Raw genomic sequence first — 14,845 nt, 5'->3', positions numbered from 1 at the left:
TCACAGCACTCAGATTGCTCTCTGCCCTGGACCCATGCCAGGATCTCCCAGATGAGCACGAGTAATTGTTGTGTGCCCTGCAGATGGACTTTGGAGGGCCACTCAGCTCATCTTCTCTGTGACGGACAGCATGCCAGGTGAAAACACGGTGGTGTCCTTCACCATCATGTCCCAGTACATAAACATAGAAGATGACAGATTTCCATTGAACTTCGATGTGTTCAAGGTAAAGCTGCCCACACTACGGATGCTGGTGCCTTCATGGGTTGGGAGCATGAACCCCAGAGCAGAAGGGGCCAACCACATCCCCAGTGAACAAACACCCAGGACCGGCCAAGCCAATGAGACCACTCGTAGGACACTCACTTCTCCTGCCCTGGGCACTGGTCAGCATTTCCCTGCAAGGTTACAGACACCAGTTACAGCTCCAAGTGTCGCCGGGTTCGAGCCTGGCTGGAGCCTGACAAGGCCTGACCTTCAGGGTCCGAAATCCCAAGGGCAGAGTCTGAGCATCTTCAGGATCTTAAATTCTCCAAGTAGGACAGTTGGGGTCTCGCTGGATGAATCCTGAGATGGTTTGAGGCCAAAATCACTCCTGGGGCTAAGGTTGGGCCTCTAGGCCTCTGTGTTTTGACCAGAGGTGGCATATAAATCCCCACTGCTGACATGAATATTACATGTGTTTCATGTGACTCATGTGTCAATAATTTGGCCTGTAATTCACCCGGAGAGGATTTTCAAGTCACCCAGGGCTGGCCACTTTGCACTCCCTGGGCCCTCAGATGTCACCACCTTCTGCCTTTCCCTTCCCCCTCTTGATTTTCACTTTGTATATATGGGAAGATGGTGCTCTCTCTCTCCAGCTCTCTCTGTCTCCTTCTCTCTCTCTCTGTTTCTTTCTCTGTGTCTCTCTGTCTCTGTCTCTCTGTTTCTGTCTCTCTGTTTCTGTCTGGCTGTCTCTCTCTTTCACTCTCTCTCCCCAGCACAAGAAATGCCCCTATCATACTCAGACACAGTAGAAGGTCTCAGGGAAAGAAACTTCTTGGGTCTCTGAGCCTTCAGAATAGGTGCCTGAGTCTCTGAACCCTTTTTCTGCTCTTTTCTTGCAGGTGGACCCCCAGGTATGCTGTCCTTGCCAGCCCCTTTCTGATCCTCTGGCCACAGTTGCACCATGCCAGACTCTGCCAGGGCCTGTGGTGGCTTCTCATGCACCTGTAGCTGCACTTCCGGGCAGGTCCCTGTCTGTGAAATCAGGCATGGGAACCCCTCCTCACCGTTCTTCTGCTGACACTGGGTCTGCCTGTCACATTCTGGTTTGACCTATAAAATGACCGCAGCCCTCCGAGCCTCTGCAGGGTTTTCTGGGTTAAGAAGAGGGGCAGGGCTCATGGGGTCCTTCTTGGGGACTCCTCCAACCTCCCTAAGTCCCTGTCAGTCCCACATGTCTGCCCACTGTCACAGTTTCAAGTCCTTCCTCTTCCTCTGGGCCAAACCCAAAGCCTCTTCTGAGAGTTCTTCAGGCTCAGCCTGGCTGAAAGGGCCCTTAGCACCCAAAGAGAGAACAGGCTGGAGAATTTTACTTTCCAAGGCTATAGCCCTGGCAAATGACCTCCTGCCAAGGATGCAGGCAGAGTGCCTGGGCTTGCAGGATGGCACAGAAGGGAGGGAGCAGTCATTCCCACAGCTTCTGGGACACATTGAGACTTGCAAACTCCTCAGGGCTGTCCCCATGGACAGGCAAAGGCACAGGGGCCTGAGAGCAGGGCAGAGCAGGCAACCTGGTCAGAGAGGACAGCAAAATGGCCCTCTTCTCATGGCCATGGCACTGCAACATGGGGTCAGGAGGCCCTAGTCTCTCTAGTTTTTGAGGCCTTTGGTTTTTTGTTTCGTTGTTTGGTTCTTTGTTTGGTTTTTGGGCCACACCCAATGACACTCAGAGGTTATTCCTGGCTCTGTGCTCAGAAATTGCTCCTGGGTTGGGGGACTATATGGGGCACCAGGGGATTGAACCACAGTCCGTCCTGGGTCAGCCACATGCAAGACAAACACCCTACCGCTGCGCCACGCTCTAGCCCCTGAGGCCTTTGTTAAGGAAGCAAAACTTTTAGAAGGGCTTTGAGGGAAGCACTCAGGGGTGAGCTTACAGAGATGGAGAATGGGGAGGACAGAGGCAGGAGGGAAGAAGCTCTGCCCTCCACCCCAGAAGGGCTCCTCGACCCCTGCTCAAGACTGTGTAGATTGAGGCACAAGTGTGTGGGTTCTATAGCGAGGCCTTCAGTACAGAGGGGCCTTTCATCGTCCCCTCACACCTTCACACCCTCCAAGTTTTTAGTTTTCCAACCATCAGAAATACAGGCAGGAATGGATCTTCAAACAGAGGGCAGAGAGCAAAGGAAATTTTGGATTCAGCTCTCTGTGATCTGAAACCTGTGAAATGCCTGTGAACAGTCTGTCTTCCCCCTTACACATATGCAACACACATGCACACAAGCACACAAGCAAATACAAACACACACCTATACCTAGAGTCACAGGATAGCCCTGAGACTATAGTCAAACTGATCTCATCAATTCTTTTTTTATTTTGGTTGGTTGTTTGGTTGGTTGGTTGGTTTCTGGGCCACACCCAGCAGCACTCAGGGGTTACTCCTGGCTCTTCGTTCAAAAATCACTACTGGCAGTGCTCAGGAGACCATATGGGATGCCAGGGATAGAACTCAGATCAGCCACATGCAAGGCAAACACCCTTCCTGTTGTGCTGTTGCTCCAGCCCTAGACCTTGTGCCTGCTTTAGCCAGCGGGACCTAGCAAGCCAGGCTTTGGGGGGGGGGGTCCCAATCTAGAAAGGGGTGGACATTTCTGCTGTCAATCTCAGAGATTTCCCATTCCAGGTTTTCACCCAACCACCCTCACCCCACCTCTTATACCTGGGACAAGGTGGAAGAGCCTTATAGCCCAACTCTGTCCCCATCCCTTCCCCCCAAAAAATAAAAACTCTCCCTTCTCCCCATTTCCTCCAAGGCAAGTACACAAATAATCATTTCACACTGTGTAACCATTCTAAATAGAACCCCCAGGCTCGGCGGTATTGGGGGAAATTTATTTAGTCGAGGTTTTGTGTTATGTAATATGTATGTGACATCTGGTAATAGGCACTGCATTATATTTATTGTTTTATCTCTAGGAAAATATTGAAATAAAAGGAAAATGATCAGGGCCTATTATTCTGGACATAATTCAGGGCTCTGTTGGAAAGATGAAATAGAAGGTGTGTGTGTGTGTGTGTGTGTGTGTGTGTGTGTGTGTGTGTGTGTGTGTGTGTGTGTAAGGGGGAGAGGCAGCCCAGCTCAGCACAATGCTTTTGCATCTCTGGTCAGTGATCACCCTTGGAGAATTTGGGGAGCACTATTGCCCCTGGTGGGGCCGTGATGTTGTTTTGTGGGTGCAGAAAGGTCTGGAATTGAGTGGGTCCTTCCTGGTGCCCGGATGCCTCCTTACTATGTTCATCTTCCTACAGTTCCAGCATTTCGGGGACAAACTGCCACGGACCTTCTTCTCCCAGTACAGAAATGTAGTCAAGGGCATCGTTTCCAAGACCAAGTGCAACCTCACCAAAAGCTTTCACCTCAACCCCGGCACCTATGTGGTGGCCGCCTCAGCACGCTGGAAGAAGATGGAGTTTTTGGCTCGAATCTTCCTCAAAATGCCAGTTAGCGACAGGTATGGGACACCCAGAGATGGGAGGTTTTATCCAATGACATTTTCCGTTTTTGTTTTCATTTGGAAGCCAGACCTGGATGTGCTCAGGGTTTTAGTCTCAGCTCCTCCAAGCTCAGGAGTCCTTCCTGGCAGAACTTGAGGGACCATCAGGAAAGCCTGGGATCAAAACCCAGGCCAGCTGCATGCAAGGCAAATGCCCTACCTGCTGTACTGTCATTCTGGCCTCTCTATTTTATTTTCTACAGAGCCCCTTGCATTGTTCTTGGCATAAGAACTGGGCCAGTCATGGAAGTGGTTCAGACCCTGCCCTGCTTTGAAGAAACTCACCACAGAGGAGAGCAAAGGCCTGTGGGCCTGTAAACAGGCCTCACCCTGGAGCTGGCCTCTCTAGGAGGAAACACAGAGTAGAGAGAGGAGCAGAGGAAGGGTAGGAAATGGTGTGTGAGGTGACCTCAGTTGAAAAACGGAACCATTTCTAAGGGTCAGTGCAGATGGGTGGAATGCATGAGCCGTAACAGGAAGGAGTGAGTGATGGCAGCCGTGGGTGGAGAAGTTTAAGGAAATAGTTCAGCGACATTGCCCACAATGAGGTCAGATGTGGCAGGCTTCAGGGAGGCATTGAGGAGAGTCAGTAGAGCACGAGGCCAGTCTGGGATCCAGTATAGGCACTCATTTCCTCCTGGATCAAATCTCATGATCAAGGTGATCTCTACAGATGGGCATGGATGGGACATACTCAGAGAAGCTGCCCCAAGACCTCTATGTCCCCAGTCAGACAGAAATGGGAGACAAGGCTTGGTGGCCACCTGACAGGTGGCATGGTGACACTCCAACTGTGAAAAGGACCATCACTGATGGGTGCCATGAAACCTGCACAGTGCCCATGGCTTAGCATCCAGGTGCATGGTGGGAAAGTTCACCCTAACTTCCTTGCACCTGCTTCCTTTGACTGGAGTACTGGTCACCCCCACCTCACATTGGTCACCTTATGTCCTAGGAACTTGGATGCCAATTTCAAACTCAGACCCATGAAGGTAAGAAAGACAAGTATTTCTCAGAACAACCCAAATGCTGGATGGACTAGGATGATTCCCGGGAGAAGACCAAAACAGGAAGGCCGGGCTATACCCACCATAGTCCTTCCCCAACCCTCCAACTCTCTTAAAGTCTTCCAAAGAAGACTAAAGGCCATTTGGATCAAGTTCACTCAGGGCCATTGCAGTTCCCACCAAAAGGCCACATCCACTCAGAACATCTGGCTATCAGCAGCTGAATCTACCCTTGACCCCATGATTTCCTGGGTGTAGACGGGTCCTATCCCTGTTCTAAAGGATGCCCATGCCGGCTGCCTCCTCACATCCAGGCTGGAGGCTCTGAGCCAGGTAAGCCCAGCTTCCCCCCAGATCAGCCACATTGCCCCCTTTTGTCTTTTATGCAGGCCAGTCTTCCAAAAGAAGACTTCCAGCAAAACTTATTCTACAAATACTCCCCAAAGGTAAGGTGCTGAGCACGGGGCCTCCCTGGGCTGCTGTAGGTCATTTTCCGGTTCCATCAGCAGAGAGAGGGAGGGAAAGTGAGGCCAGGGCTCTGCTCACCTCTCAGTCAGTGAATCTGGTTATCAAACAGTTGGGGGGCAGATTCCCCGCTGGGTGGCAATTTGGGCTGGCACGCTGAGCTCACAGAGGGAAGCGGCTGATGCTGGGATGGGTGGGTGGGTGGCCTCGTGCTTTCCCAGTGGGAAACAAGCAATTAGCCAAAATGATCCTTGGACTCTTTCCTTCTCCTGCTCTGCTACTTCCTCCAGCTTGGCAGCTTTCCCCAGGAGTTGGCACCTTCGCAGCACGCCGTGGGCGGCCAGGCTGGGCCTCCCGGGTGTGCAAGGTGTCTTCTTAATGGCTTGATAAACCGTTGGAAAGAACTCCTTGACTTGTCAAGGTAGAGGCGGCAGCCAAGGGCCGGGCACGGAGGGCCTTTCGCTGCTAATAGCCATGGCGGAGCAGGGCCTGGGAGTGATACAGTTGATCAAACTCGGCGGGCAGAAGCCAAGGACAGGAAGGATGCCAACATCGAAGAGCTGATGGGCTGCCAGTCGCCAGCACTCGGCCCAGAGGGAGCTGCGCCCGGAGCAAAAACAAACAAACAGAAATGAAGAGTGAGGCTGGCAGGGAGGCCTACCCGCAGCATGGGGCCCCCCTAAAATCCACATCAGCCCCACGCATGGCCCCAGCTGGCACTTCCCCCTGAGCAAGATGAGGGCTGCTGAGATGACTGTTCCCCGTCTGTAGAAATAGGGATGTGAGGGGGTCAGAGCAGTGGCACAGCTGTAGGGCATTTGCCTTGCATGCAGCTGACCTAGGACAGAGCACGATTCAATCCCTTGGTGTCCCATATGGTCGCCCAAGCCAGGAGCAATTTCTGAATGCATAGCCAGGAGTAACCCCTGAGCATCATCGGGTGTGCCCCCCCCAAAAAAAAACTAAAAAAGAAAGAAATGGAGATGTGAGGAAGGGGGACATCAAAGGTCTTCTTTCTCCCCTTGTTCCTGCCCTTGGCAAGGAAATGATGTTTTCTCAACTTGCATCAGTTCAGATTGATTGGGGTCCCTGGGCAGATGCCAGTAGAGTCACTGTCAGGTGGGGAGAGGGCACTCCCTAAGGAGGCCTGGTGGAGCCTCTGAAATGAGATTCCTGACAGTCATACGGCCGCAGATGAGGATTTTTTATATGTCACCCAGAGATGACCAGAATGTGGGGACCTTGGAGGATTAGAGGCTGCCCAGGCAAAGCAAATGCCACAGAGCAGGTATATGGGAAGAGGCCCTAAGACAGGACTCCAGCACCCACCCCCCGGCACCCCAAAACACCTCCAAACTCTCGTAGAGGTCAAGTTCTTGAAAGGCATCGCACCTTTTCTCCTAGAACCCCTTTCCAGACCCCTGTATTGGCATAGTTGGCCAGAGAAGGCACTATGTACTCCTCCCATGGCTGAGAACTTGCATCTTCTCTATTGGTGGTGGGAGTGGGGACTGCAAAGGGCAATCTCAGGGGACCAAGGGCGGGGGCGGGTGTGGCCTGCCTGTTTGCCAGTGTCTGCTTACACCAGCTCCCTCCCTTCCCTGCCTGGTCTCTGCTGATGTGGGGGGTGGCTGGGGAGCTCCCACATTTTAGCAGGGGATTCCCCAGGCATGTCCTCTCAGATAGGGGTGCTCATACACTCTTGGTCACTTGCTGGCCGTGTTTGGGTTTCTTTGCTTGGGTGCTTGCTCTCTGCTCGCCAGACACCCAAAGTCTGCAGTTGACTGTCTGAGTGTTGCCAGGTGTAAGTAAGATCAGGGGAGATGTGGGGATTTGAATCAGTGATGTCTGTGAGGTAGAGAGCCCTGCCCTGCTTCTTGGGCCACAAGCTCAGCTTTGGGAAGATAACACAGCTATACCCACGCAAGAGGAGCCAAGTGTCCTAGCAAAGTTAGTCCCGGTCCTTCCCTCAGTTCCTCAGATGGGCACAGTTCAGGGATGCTCAGCCCCGGAAACATGGTTCATGGCCCAGAGCTAGCCATTGGCTCCTGCAAGTTCAAGTCCCAGACGATTGAGTGCCGTGATTCTCAAAAAAGAAAAGCTCAGACAAGGGAGCAACTGGCTCATAATTCAACCTAGCAGGGCCATCACAGGACAGCTGAGACCCAAGTCAGACACCCGCTATTGTTGGGGGCTCCTTGGAGGGCTCCCACTGCAGCAGAGGCTCTGAGCTGAGCTTGGAAACATGGGACAGGGTCACGCAAGCAGGCACTGGTTCCAAGGACCCTGAGAAACACCTTTCATGTCACCCTCATAGCTTTTTGTTCCCTAAACAAGCTGTCCCTCAAATGAGAATGTTGTGGGTCCCCTTTTCTGGATGGCTGCACACAGAAGAGTTCTTGTCTCTAAATTGTCATGGGAGATGAGCCCCCAGGGACCCAGTGTCCCAGGAGGTTCCCCCCAACTATAGGAAGCAGAACCAGAAGAACAACCTAGAGAAACCTCATGTCCCTGCCACCTCCTCAGTGTCCCCTTTACCCCTCAGCTTCCCTCCCCAACAGTGTTCCCTCCCCCTTGGCATTCCCTCCACCCACCACTCTCACACCGACCCTGTGAGGGGGGGGGATATCCTTCCCAAGCCCCCATGTTATCCCAAGACACAGGCAAGCAGAGGTGAAGAGACAGGTGGGGCCAGAGCAGGGGTGAGTCAGTTTGGGGGAATTTGAGGTACTAGGCCTGGGTCTGAGGTGGCTTCTCTTCTGGGCAGGGCCTGGACATGGAGCCCAACGGTAGCTGCAGCGTCTCCTCAACCAGGAGCTACTAAAAGGTGGAGACCAGACCTCAGCCCCACTGCCCCCAGGCCCCCCCCCCCCCACATCTGTGCCTCCCTGACCTCATCCCCACTGCCAGTTTCCCTCACTGTATGGCCCCCCCCCCCATCTCCCTCCATCCAGGGGTTACCGCCAGGTCCCGTTCTCGCTAGACAGTGCCGAGGCATCATAAACCCTGATGGATGTATCCTTTACAATGTACCCAGCTATGAGAAGCTGAATTCGGAGGGACCCTTTTCTCCCCTGCAGTATTTTTCTCTCTTCTGCTTCTAAGGGCTCCCCACGCCGGGGGATTCAGCTGACTGAAAGACTAGAGCATCATAATAATCACCCAGAGACATCCCCCACAAATAACCCTCCACATGGTGCCAGGCTTGTCTGGAATTGGCATCACGAAGGCATTCCAGTGTATGGTGCCCCCCCCCCGCGGCAGCTCTGTGGTGGCCACCCACCCTCCCCTCTGCATAGTTAAGTTCCCTGTTCCGCGAGCCCAAATGCCACCAAAGTCAGGCTCTGAGTGTGAGCCTCATACTCCCTAACCCCCATGAGGCAACACCAGGCTCAGACTATCCAGGATGAGGCCTCCAGCCAGACCCAGGTGTCCCTGAACTTTACCCCCCTATCTCCCTAGATTGCAGAGTTTGATTCTTTTGGTACCCCACTGCTGGTCCGGGGTGTGAGCCCAAGGGATGGCGCCATCCCTTTGAGTACAGCTGCAATGCTACTGACTCCTTGGGTCTTTTCTGCAGCAGAAGAGGAGGGGCCTATGGCTGGAAGCAGGTCACCCAAGGGAGACTATCACTGGAACCCACTGCCTATCAGACCTCTTCTGCCTCCTCCCGTCACCTCCAAAGCCTCAGAGTCAATTTTCTGTTCTCATCGCTCCTGAGTTCAGAAATCACAGAATAAGAGGGCCCAGGCTGCCCTTTCATCCCCAGAAGGCAGGTTATTGCTGGGGATAGCTGGGCGCTTTCTGCACATCTATTCAATAAACTTGGCCTGCAGACTTGGTCCACCCTCAACTGGCCGTATACCTGGCCCTGCACACCTGACACCTGGCCAGCACTCCTGGACCACAACCTGGCCCGTATATCTGTGCAATATGTGGGGACGGCCTGGGCTGCTCCAAGAGTCACATGCCCCTCTCTTTCCTCTCAGTTACAAGCGGGCTGTGCCCATCTCCAGCTTTCTTTCCCCTCATCCCCCTGCGAAGCAACTCAAAGACCCCCCATCCTGAGTAGTGCCAAACTGCTGCCACCAACATAAGGCTGAGACTTTGAGCTGATAGCGGGCACCACCCCTCACTACAGGCAGGCCCTTCAGACTCTGCACTCCACTCTCTCCGCCTCTATTCTTCTTAACTGCCCCCCCACCAGGTGAAAGTCAACGGGAGAACTGGACCCCGAGGAATTTTCCAATTCTGTGGAGCCGGCTGGTTCATTGCCCAGGTAAGGACCCATGGACAGAGCAGATGCCAATCCAGCTGGGGCCATGTGCCCCTCACTCCTGTCCTCGCCATCTCTGGGACACATGCATGTAGGGCCCAAATGCAAGCCACAGAAGGGGAGAGGGAGAGTTGCTGGGGGTCTCCTAAAGCTCTGTTAGACAAGCCCTTCTCCCTCTCTCTGCAATCCTCACGCCCGGCCTTTCCCTCCTTATCCACCAGAGAGAAGAGGGGCTAGGGACACAAAGGGAAGTGCTTGGAACTGGACACTGCCCCCTCTGTGGAGAGCCTCAGGGATCCCTTCCGCTGCCGCTCAAAGCTCCTCCTTCTGTCCCAGTGTCAGCTCAGCCATATAGACCAGCAAGGAGGGCTTTGCAGGGGTGGTGCTTTCCAAGTCTAGGTAGGCTCCTGATCAAGGGGAGGCAGAGCAGGGAGCACTTCTGCATGGAGCTGGCATGACTCACATGCTACCTCTCTTAGATTTAGGGGGTCCTGGGGCTGGAGCGACAGCACAGAGGGAAGGGCATTTGCCTTGCACCACAGTTGACCCAGGTTCAATCTCCAGCATCCCATATGGTCCTATGAACACTGCCAGGAGTGATTTCTGAGCATAGAACCAGGAGCAACCCCCCTAAGTACCAATGGGTGTGGTCCAAAAATAAATAAACAAATAAATAAATTGGAGGGGGCATCTGGGACAGGGCTTTTCTAGTGTTATCTCTGTTCCTCTGAGCTTCCCAGGGTGACCCAGCATCCAATGGGTAACCCAGCACCCACTGAGCAAATGACGGGGAATTTGCTGGTGGCACCTGAGGATAGAACAAGGCCATCTTGCTTCTTCCCCAAAGTGAAATCAGGCCCCAGAATGTTCCAGCTGCTCTAGCTGGTCCTCCATGCCCTCACCCCACACCTCACACACTTGAATGCACTAGTGGGGTGCTCTGTGGGGTGCAAGCAGCTGACCCAAAGGTGAAAGGGCTTCAGGGAGCCATGGTTGGGAGAGGTGGGTTGGCCAAGGTGAATGGCAAGGATGAAATGTGGGGTGCCAGTCCAGCTTCTCCCGTCTGCCAGGCATGGGCCTCTGTTGGCATATATGCTCCCAGAAAACTTTCTAAGCATTGGTTCATTTACTTCTTACAACCAATATGTAGGTCTTATACTCAGCCTCACATGACAGATGGGTAAACTGAGGCCAGGGGGGTTACATGAGATGTGCCTGGAGGTACCCAGAGGAGAAGAGGTCAGTGGGGTGGAGGCCAGTGGCAACATGGTGGGGTCAGTAACCCTCCTATGTGGTTCAGAGGCCAGTGTAGGGGTACGTGGAGGAGAGAGACAGGAGAGATGGGCAAGAGAGAAGAGATGTCATTGGCCAGTGGGGACATCAGCTTCAGCAGGAGAAGCCCCTGCCCACTCTTCTGGCCCTCCGGTTGAACAGTCCAACCCCTGGTGGAGTGTTATTAAGACCACTTTAGGGGAAGGGGGCTTTCTGAGACTTTCTCTGGACATCCTCATCTAGGGTGGATGCTGGGATTTAAGGCTTTTTGCTTCTCTTATATAGAGCGTTTTCCAGAATATTCAGAGGAACTCTGGTGTTTTCCTGAGTAAAGACTTGTGGAAGGCCATAAATGTTACAGGTAAGGCCAGGACCTGCAAGATGATCTCTGTGGGTGTGAGGGAAGGTCGGGTACCTCCAGGAATGAATGCCCAGGAGTTGAGTGCTGGACGGTCAGGCCAGTGCAAGGATGAGTGTTGGTGTCTAATTGGTGCAGGAGTGAATGCTGAAGTCTGGTTGGTTCAGGGGGTGAGTGCTGAGGTCTGGTTGGTGCAGAGATGAGTGCTGGAGTCTGGCTGGTCCAGGACTGAGTTCTAGGGTTAGGTTAGTGCAAGGGTAAGTGTTGGGGTCAGACCAGTGCAGGGATGAGTGTTGGGATTAGCCTGGTGCAGGAGTGAATGCTGAGATCAGGCTGGTACAGTTGTTATTGGCTCCAGGTGAGGGTCGCCACTCCTGATCAGAGACCCATCCCATGAGAACCAATGGACAGTGAAAGCTTCAAACGTCCCCAGAAAAATAGGAAAAGTGGAGCCCAAAGCTGCAGGGGCAGGGCACAGCCTAGGGGAGAAACTGAATCAGGAGAGAAGTGGCCGAGGCCCCCTGGTTGATCAGCACTGTTCCTGAGTCCTTTGGGGAATACCAAGGCTCTCTGGCTGCAGGGCGATAAACAGGTGGTCTATGTCCTGGCTGTCGAGGTTTAGCTAGCACCCTCCCTACCTGGGCATAGTGCCGCCTGGGGGCTCATTCTCACACATGTAAGAGGACAAGCTCACTCCTGTCTGCCCCTCCTTTGGATCAAACCTTCTTTGTTGTTTGTTTGTTTTTTGTTTTGGGGGGTTACACCTGGCAGCACTCAGGAGCCGCTCCTGGCTCCATGATCAGAGATCGCCTCTGGCAGGCTCAGCGGACCATATAGGATGCCAGGATTTGAACCACAGTCCTTCTGCATGCAAGGCAAAATGCCTTACCTCCATGCTATATCTTCAGCCCCATGGACCAAACTTCTTGACAAGCAAGAGCAGCCCCCATACTCAGAGCCCCATGGGACTGTTTACCAAGGGGGCATGACCAAGACAGCTCTAGGACATCAGGCAGGCAAGCTTGGGTGTTCCTGTTCTCACGAGAGTTGTGATGATTAAGAAGGTTGGGGTGACAGGATGGGCAAGAGGCAGGCAGACCACCCCTGCAGCAGGCCAGGGAGGGTCGAGGAAGGTCTGAGCTCCTGGGCAGGGGGTTCTTAGGCCGCTCATGGGTGCATCGGGGTTCCAGAATTTCTTGCAGGCATCTCTGTACACAGTGAATTGCTGGATCTCATGGTCTTCCGCTATGGCGACAGTGATGGCACCGTCTCCTTCCCCAGCTTGGTCTGCTTCCTGATGCGGCTCGAGGCCATGTCCAGTGAGTGACCCCTAAGACATTCCAGAAGTCTCCATAGTGGCCAAGGGCTCCGCAGAGGACACTGCTTCTTAGTAGGGTTTGGGTCTCATGTTGGGGTGCACTATGGATTGGGGGACACACAAAAAGCTCTGGATCTTGTCCCTGGCACATTCCCTACCTCATGCCCCTTCATGCAGAATCTCACATTCTGTCCTGGCAGAACCAAGTCACCCCAGATTCTGGGCCCTGACCTCTGCCCCTGGGTATCTAGTATTTAGATTAAGGCTATATTGAGCAGCACTTGGGGGTTACTCTTGATTCTGTACCCAGAAATCGCTAATGGTAGGCTTGGGGGACCATATGGGATGGATGCCGAGACTTGAACTCGGGTGCATCCTGAGTCAGCTGCATGCAAATCAAATCCCTTACCACTATGCTATTGCTCTGGCCCCAAAAGTCTATATTTTTAAGTCTTGTAAGTGGTGTTCTAGGCAGAGAGCTGGTTTGAAGAGGTGAACCCCAAGTTGTTCAGTAGGGAAGTGAGGAGTTGGGTTCACTCTGGAAGGCGAGCAAGTTTGAATTTGGTTCATCACCTCAGTGTTCTCTACTTGCTTTGACCTATCCTGACTCTTCTCCTTCTCCTCTTTACCCTAGAGGCCTTCCAGAACCTTTCCAAAGGATGGAAAAGGAATTTACCTGAAAGAGATGGAGGTGAGGTGACCCCCTTCCCAGAAACAAGACACAGCCCTGAGGCCACCTAATCCCCAGAGGCCTCTCTCCGGGAGGATATGAAAGGAAGGTTCCTTCAGAGAACAGCTGCACTGCTGCTCGCCTGTCCTCAGACTTTGTCTTGAGTATCAGTGTCCAAGGCTGCCTTGGAATCTTGGCAGGCAGATTTTTTATTCTTTTTCCAATATAGCTTAATAATAAAGCAGGGGATTATGTAGGAGTCATAAATCCAAGCGGGAACTGGAACACACTGGCTGAGCAGCCTGAAGGAAACTCACTCCCTTTGAGCTTTAGAAAGAGCAGCCCGGTCAACTGGTCGACCTCAGCTACTTATCTCCCAGCCAGACTCTTCAGGGGCATCAGAAGTCAGATTGCTGGAAAGTTGAGGCCTCCACTTGGCTCAGGATTAGCTGCAAAAGGTTGATGAGCTCTTCCCAGGGTAGCCCACTTTGCCCTGCTCTGTAGGAAGTGAAACATTTAGATTGGTTATGATAAGGATGCTTATTCCACAGTGGATGAACCTGGTTATGTACAGCTGAACGAGGGCAGGAGCTGGTCCCAGAGTCCAGGTAAGACATGGAGGGGTAGTGGCCTTTCTTCCCAGAGATGAGTCACAGCCCCAAATTGAACAGAGGACAAGAGCTGATTCCAGCGCCCAGGTAAGACATGGTCACTCTAAGGGGCCAGAGCAGTGGTGCAGTGGTAAGGCTTGCATATGGCAGACCTAGGACAGACCACGGTTCGATCCCCCAGTATCCCATATGGGTATCCCAGCCAGGAGTGATTTCTGAGTGCATAGCCAGGAGTAACCCCTGAGTGTCACTGAGTGTGCCCACCCCAAAAAACAAAGACATGGTTACTCTAGAAACATCTCCTCTGGGCTGCTGGTTCCCCTGCTTCAGACAGAGTCTTCATCTCTGGGAGTCCAGGTTCATTTGTTTGGTACCCCTGCGGTTCAAGGCTGAGCTGTACCACTCAATCAAGCTATGGAGAGCCATGAGCATTCACCAAAGTCAAGAGTGAGGAAACTGGAATCACTCTTGAAAATTAATCTTTAGTGAAGTCTAGTATCCTATCAGTTTTTAATTGCCCTGTATAGTGATTTTATATGTGCATAAATCACCAAACTGTTTCCACAGTAAGTTCAGCCAACGTCTATTACTCCACAGAGCTTCCATTTCTCTTGCAAGGAGAGCTTTTATGATCTGTTCTCTTAGCAACTTTCAAAGAGACTGTTCAGTCTTGTAACAAAGGTCCCCATGCTGTGTATTACAGGCCCCAAACTCATTGTCCTGATAACTGAGGGAGATGTGTGAGCCATCTTGCCAGCCCTTTCTCTTTGGCAACCTGCTTTGACATTCTGTTTTGTATCCTGAGATTTTTTTTTTTTGTCTTCAGATGAGCCCTTTAACTGGGATCACACCACTTATTTGATTTTTTTTTTCTTTTTGGTGTCACTCAGGGTTACTCCTGGCTATTATGCTCAGAAATCGCTCCTGGCTTGGAGGAGACCATATGGAATGCTGAGGGATCAAACCTCGGTCTGCCCTAGATCAGTGCATGCAAGGCAAGCACCCTAATGATTGTGCCACCACTCCAGCCCCCTTATTTGATTTCTTTCACCTCATCACAGTACCCTCCAAGCCCATCCAGATTGCTGCTAACAGAGAATATCCAT

At 52.6% G+C, this 14,845-nt stretch overlaps 1 protein-coding gene across 1 annotated transcript in view; it reads left to right on the top strand.

Moving 5' to 3' along the window:
* CAPN13 (calpain 13) overlaps positions 1-13,706 on the top strand; it is a 42,579-nt gene extending 28,873 nt beyond the window's left edge. Inside the window, 14 exon segments of the mRNA XM_049784693.1 lie at positions 84-226; positions 1,110-1,121; positions 3,518-3,720; positions 4,718-5,021; positions 5,159-5,215; positions 5,525-5,592; positions 5,707-5,845; positions 9,449-9,484; positions 9,486-9,510; positions 11,066-11,143; positions 12,331-12,459; positions 13,093-13,112; positions 13,114-13,149; positions 13,680-13,706. Coding sequence (XP_049640650.1) covers positions 84-226; positions 1,110-1,121; positions 3,518-3,720; positions 4,718-5,021; positions 5,159-5,215; positions 5,525-5,592; positions 5,707-5,845; positions 9,449-9,484; positions 9,486-9,510; positions 11,066-11,143; positions 12,331-12,459; positions 13,093-13,112; positions 13,114-13,149; positions 13,680-13,706 — 1,277 coding nt within the window.
* The last annotated feature ends 1,139 nt before the right edge of the window (positions 13,707-14,845 follow it).

This window comes from Suncus etruscus, chromosome 12 (genome assembly GCF_024139225.1).
Source record: "Suncus etruscus isolate mSunEtr1 chromosome 12, mSunEtr1.pri.cur, whole genome shotgun sequence".
NCBI lineage: Eukaryota > Metazoa > Chordata > Mammalia > Eulipotyphla > Soricidae > Suncus > Suncus etruscus.
Note: the sequence above shows the minus strand (reverse complement) of the source record. Positions and strands in the feature narration are given on the sequence as shown.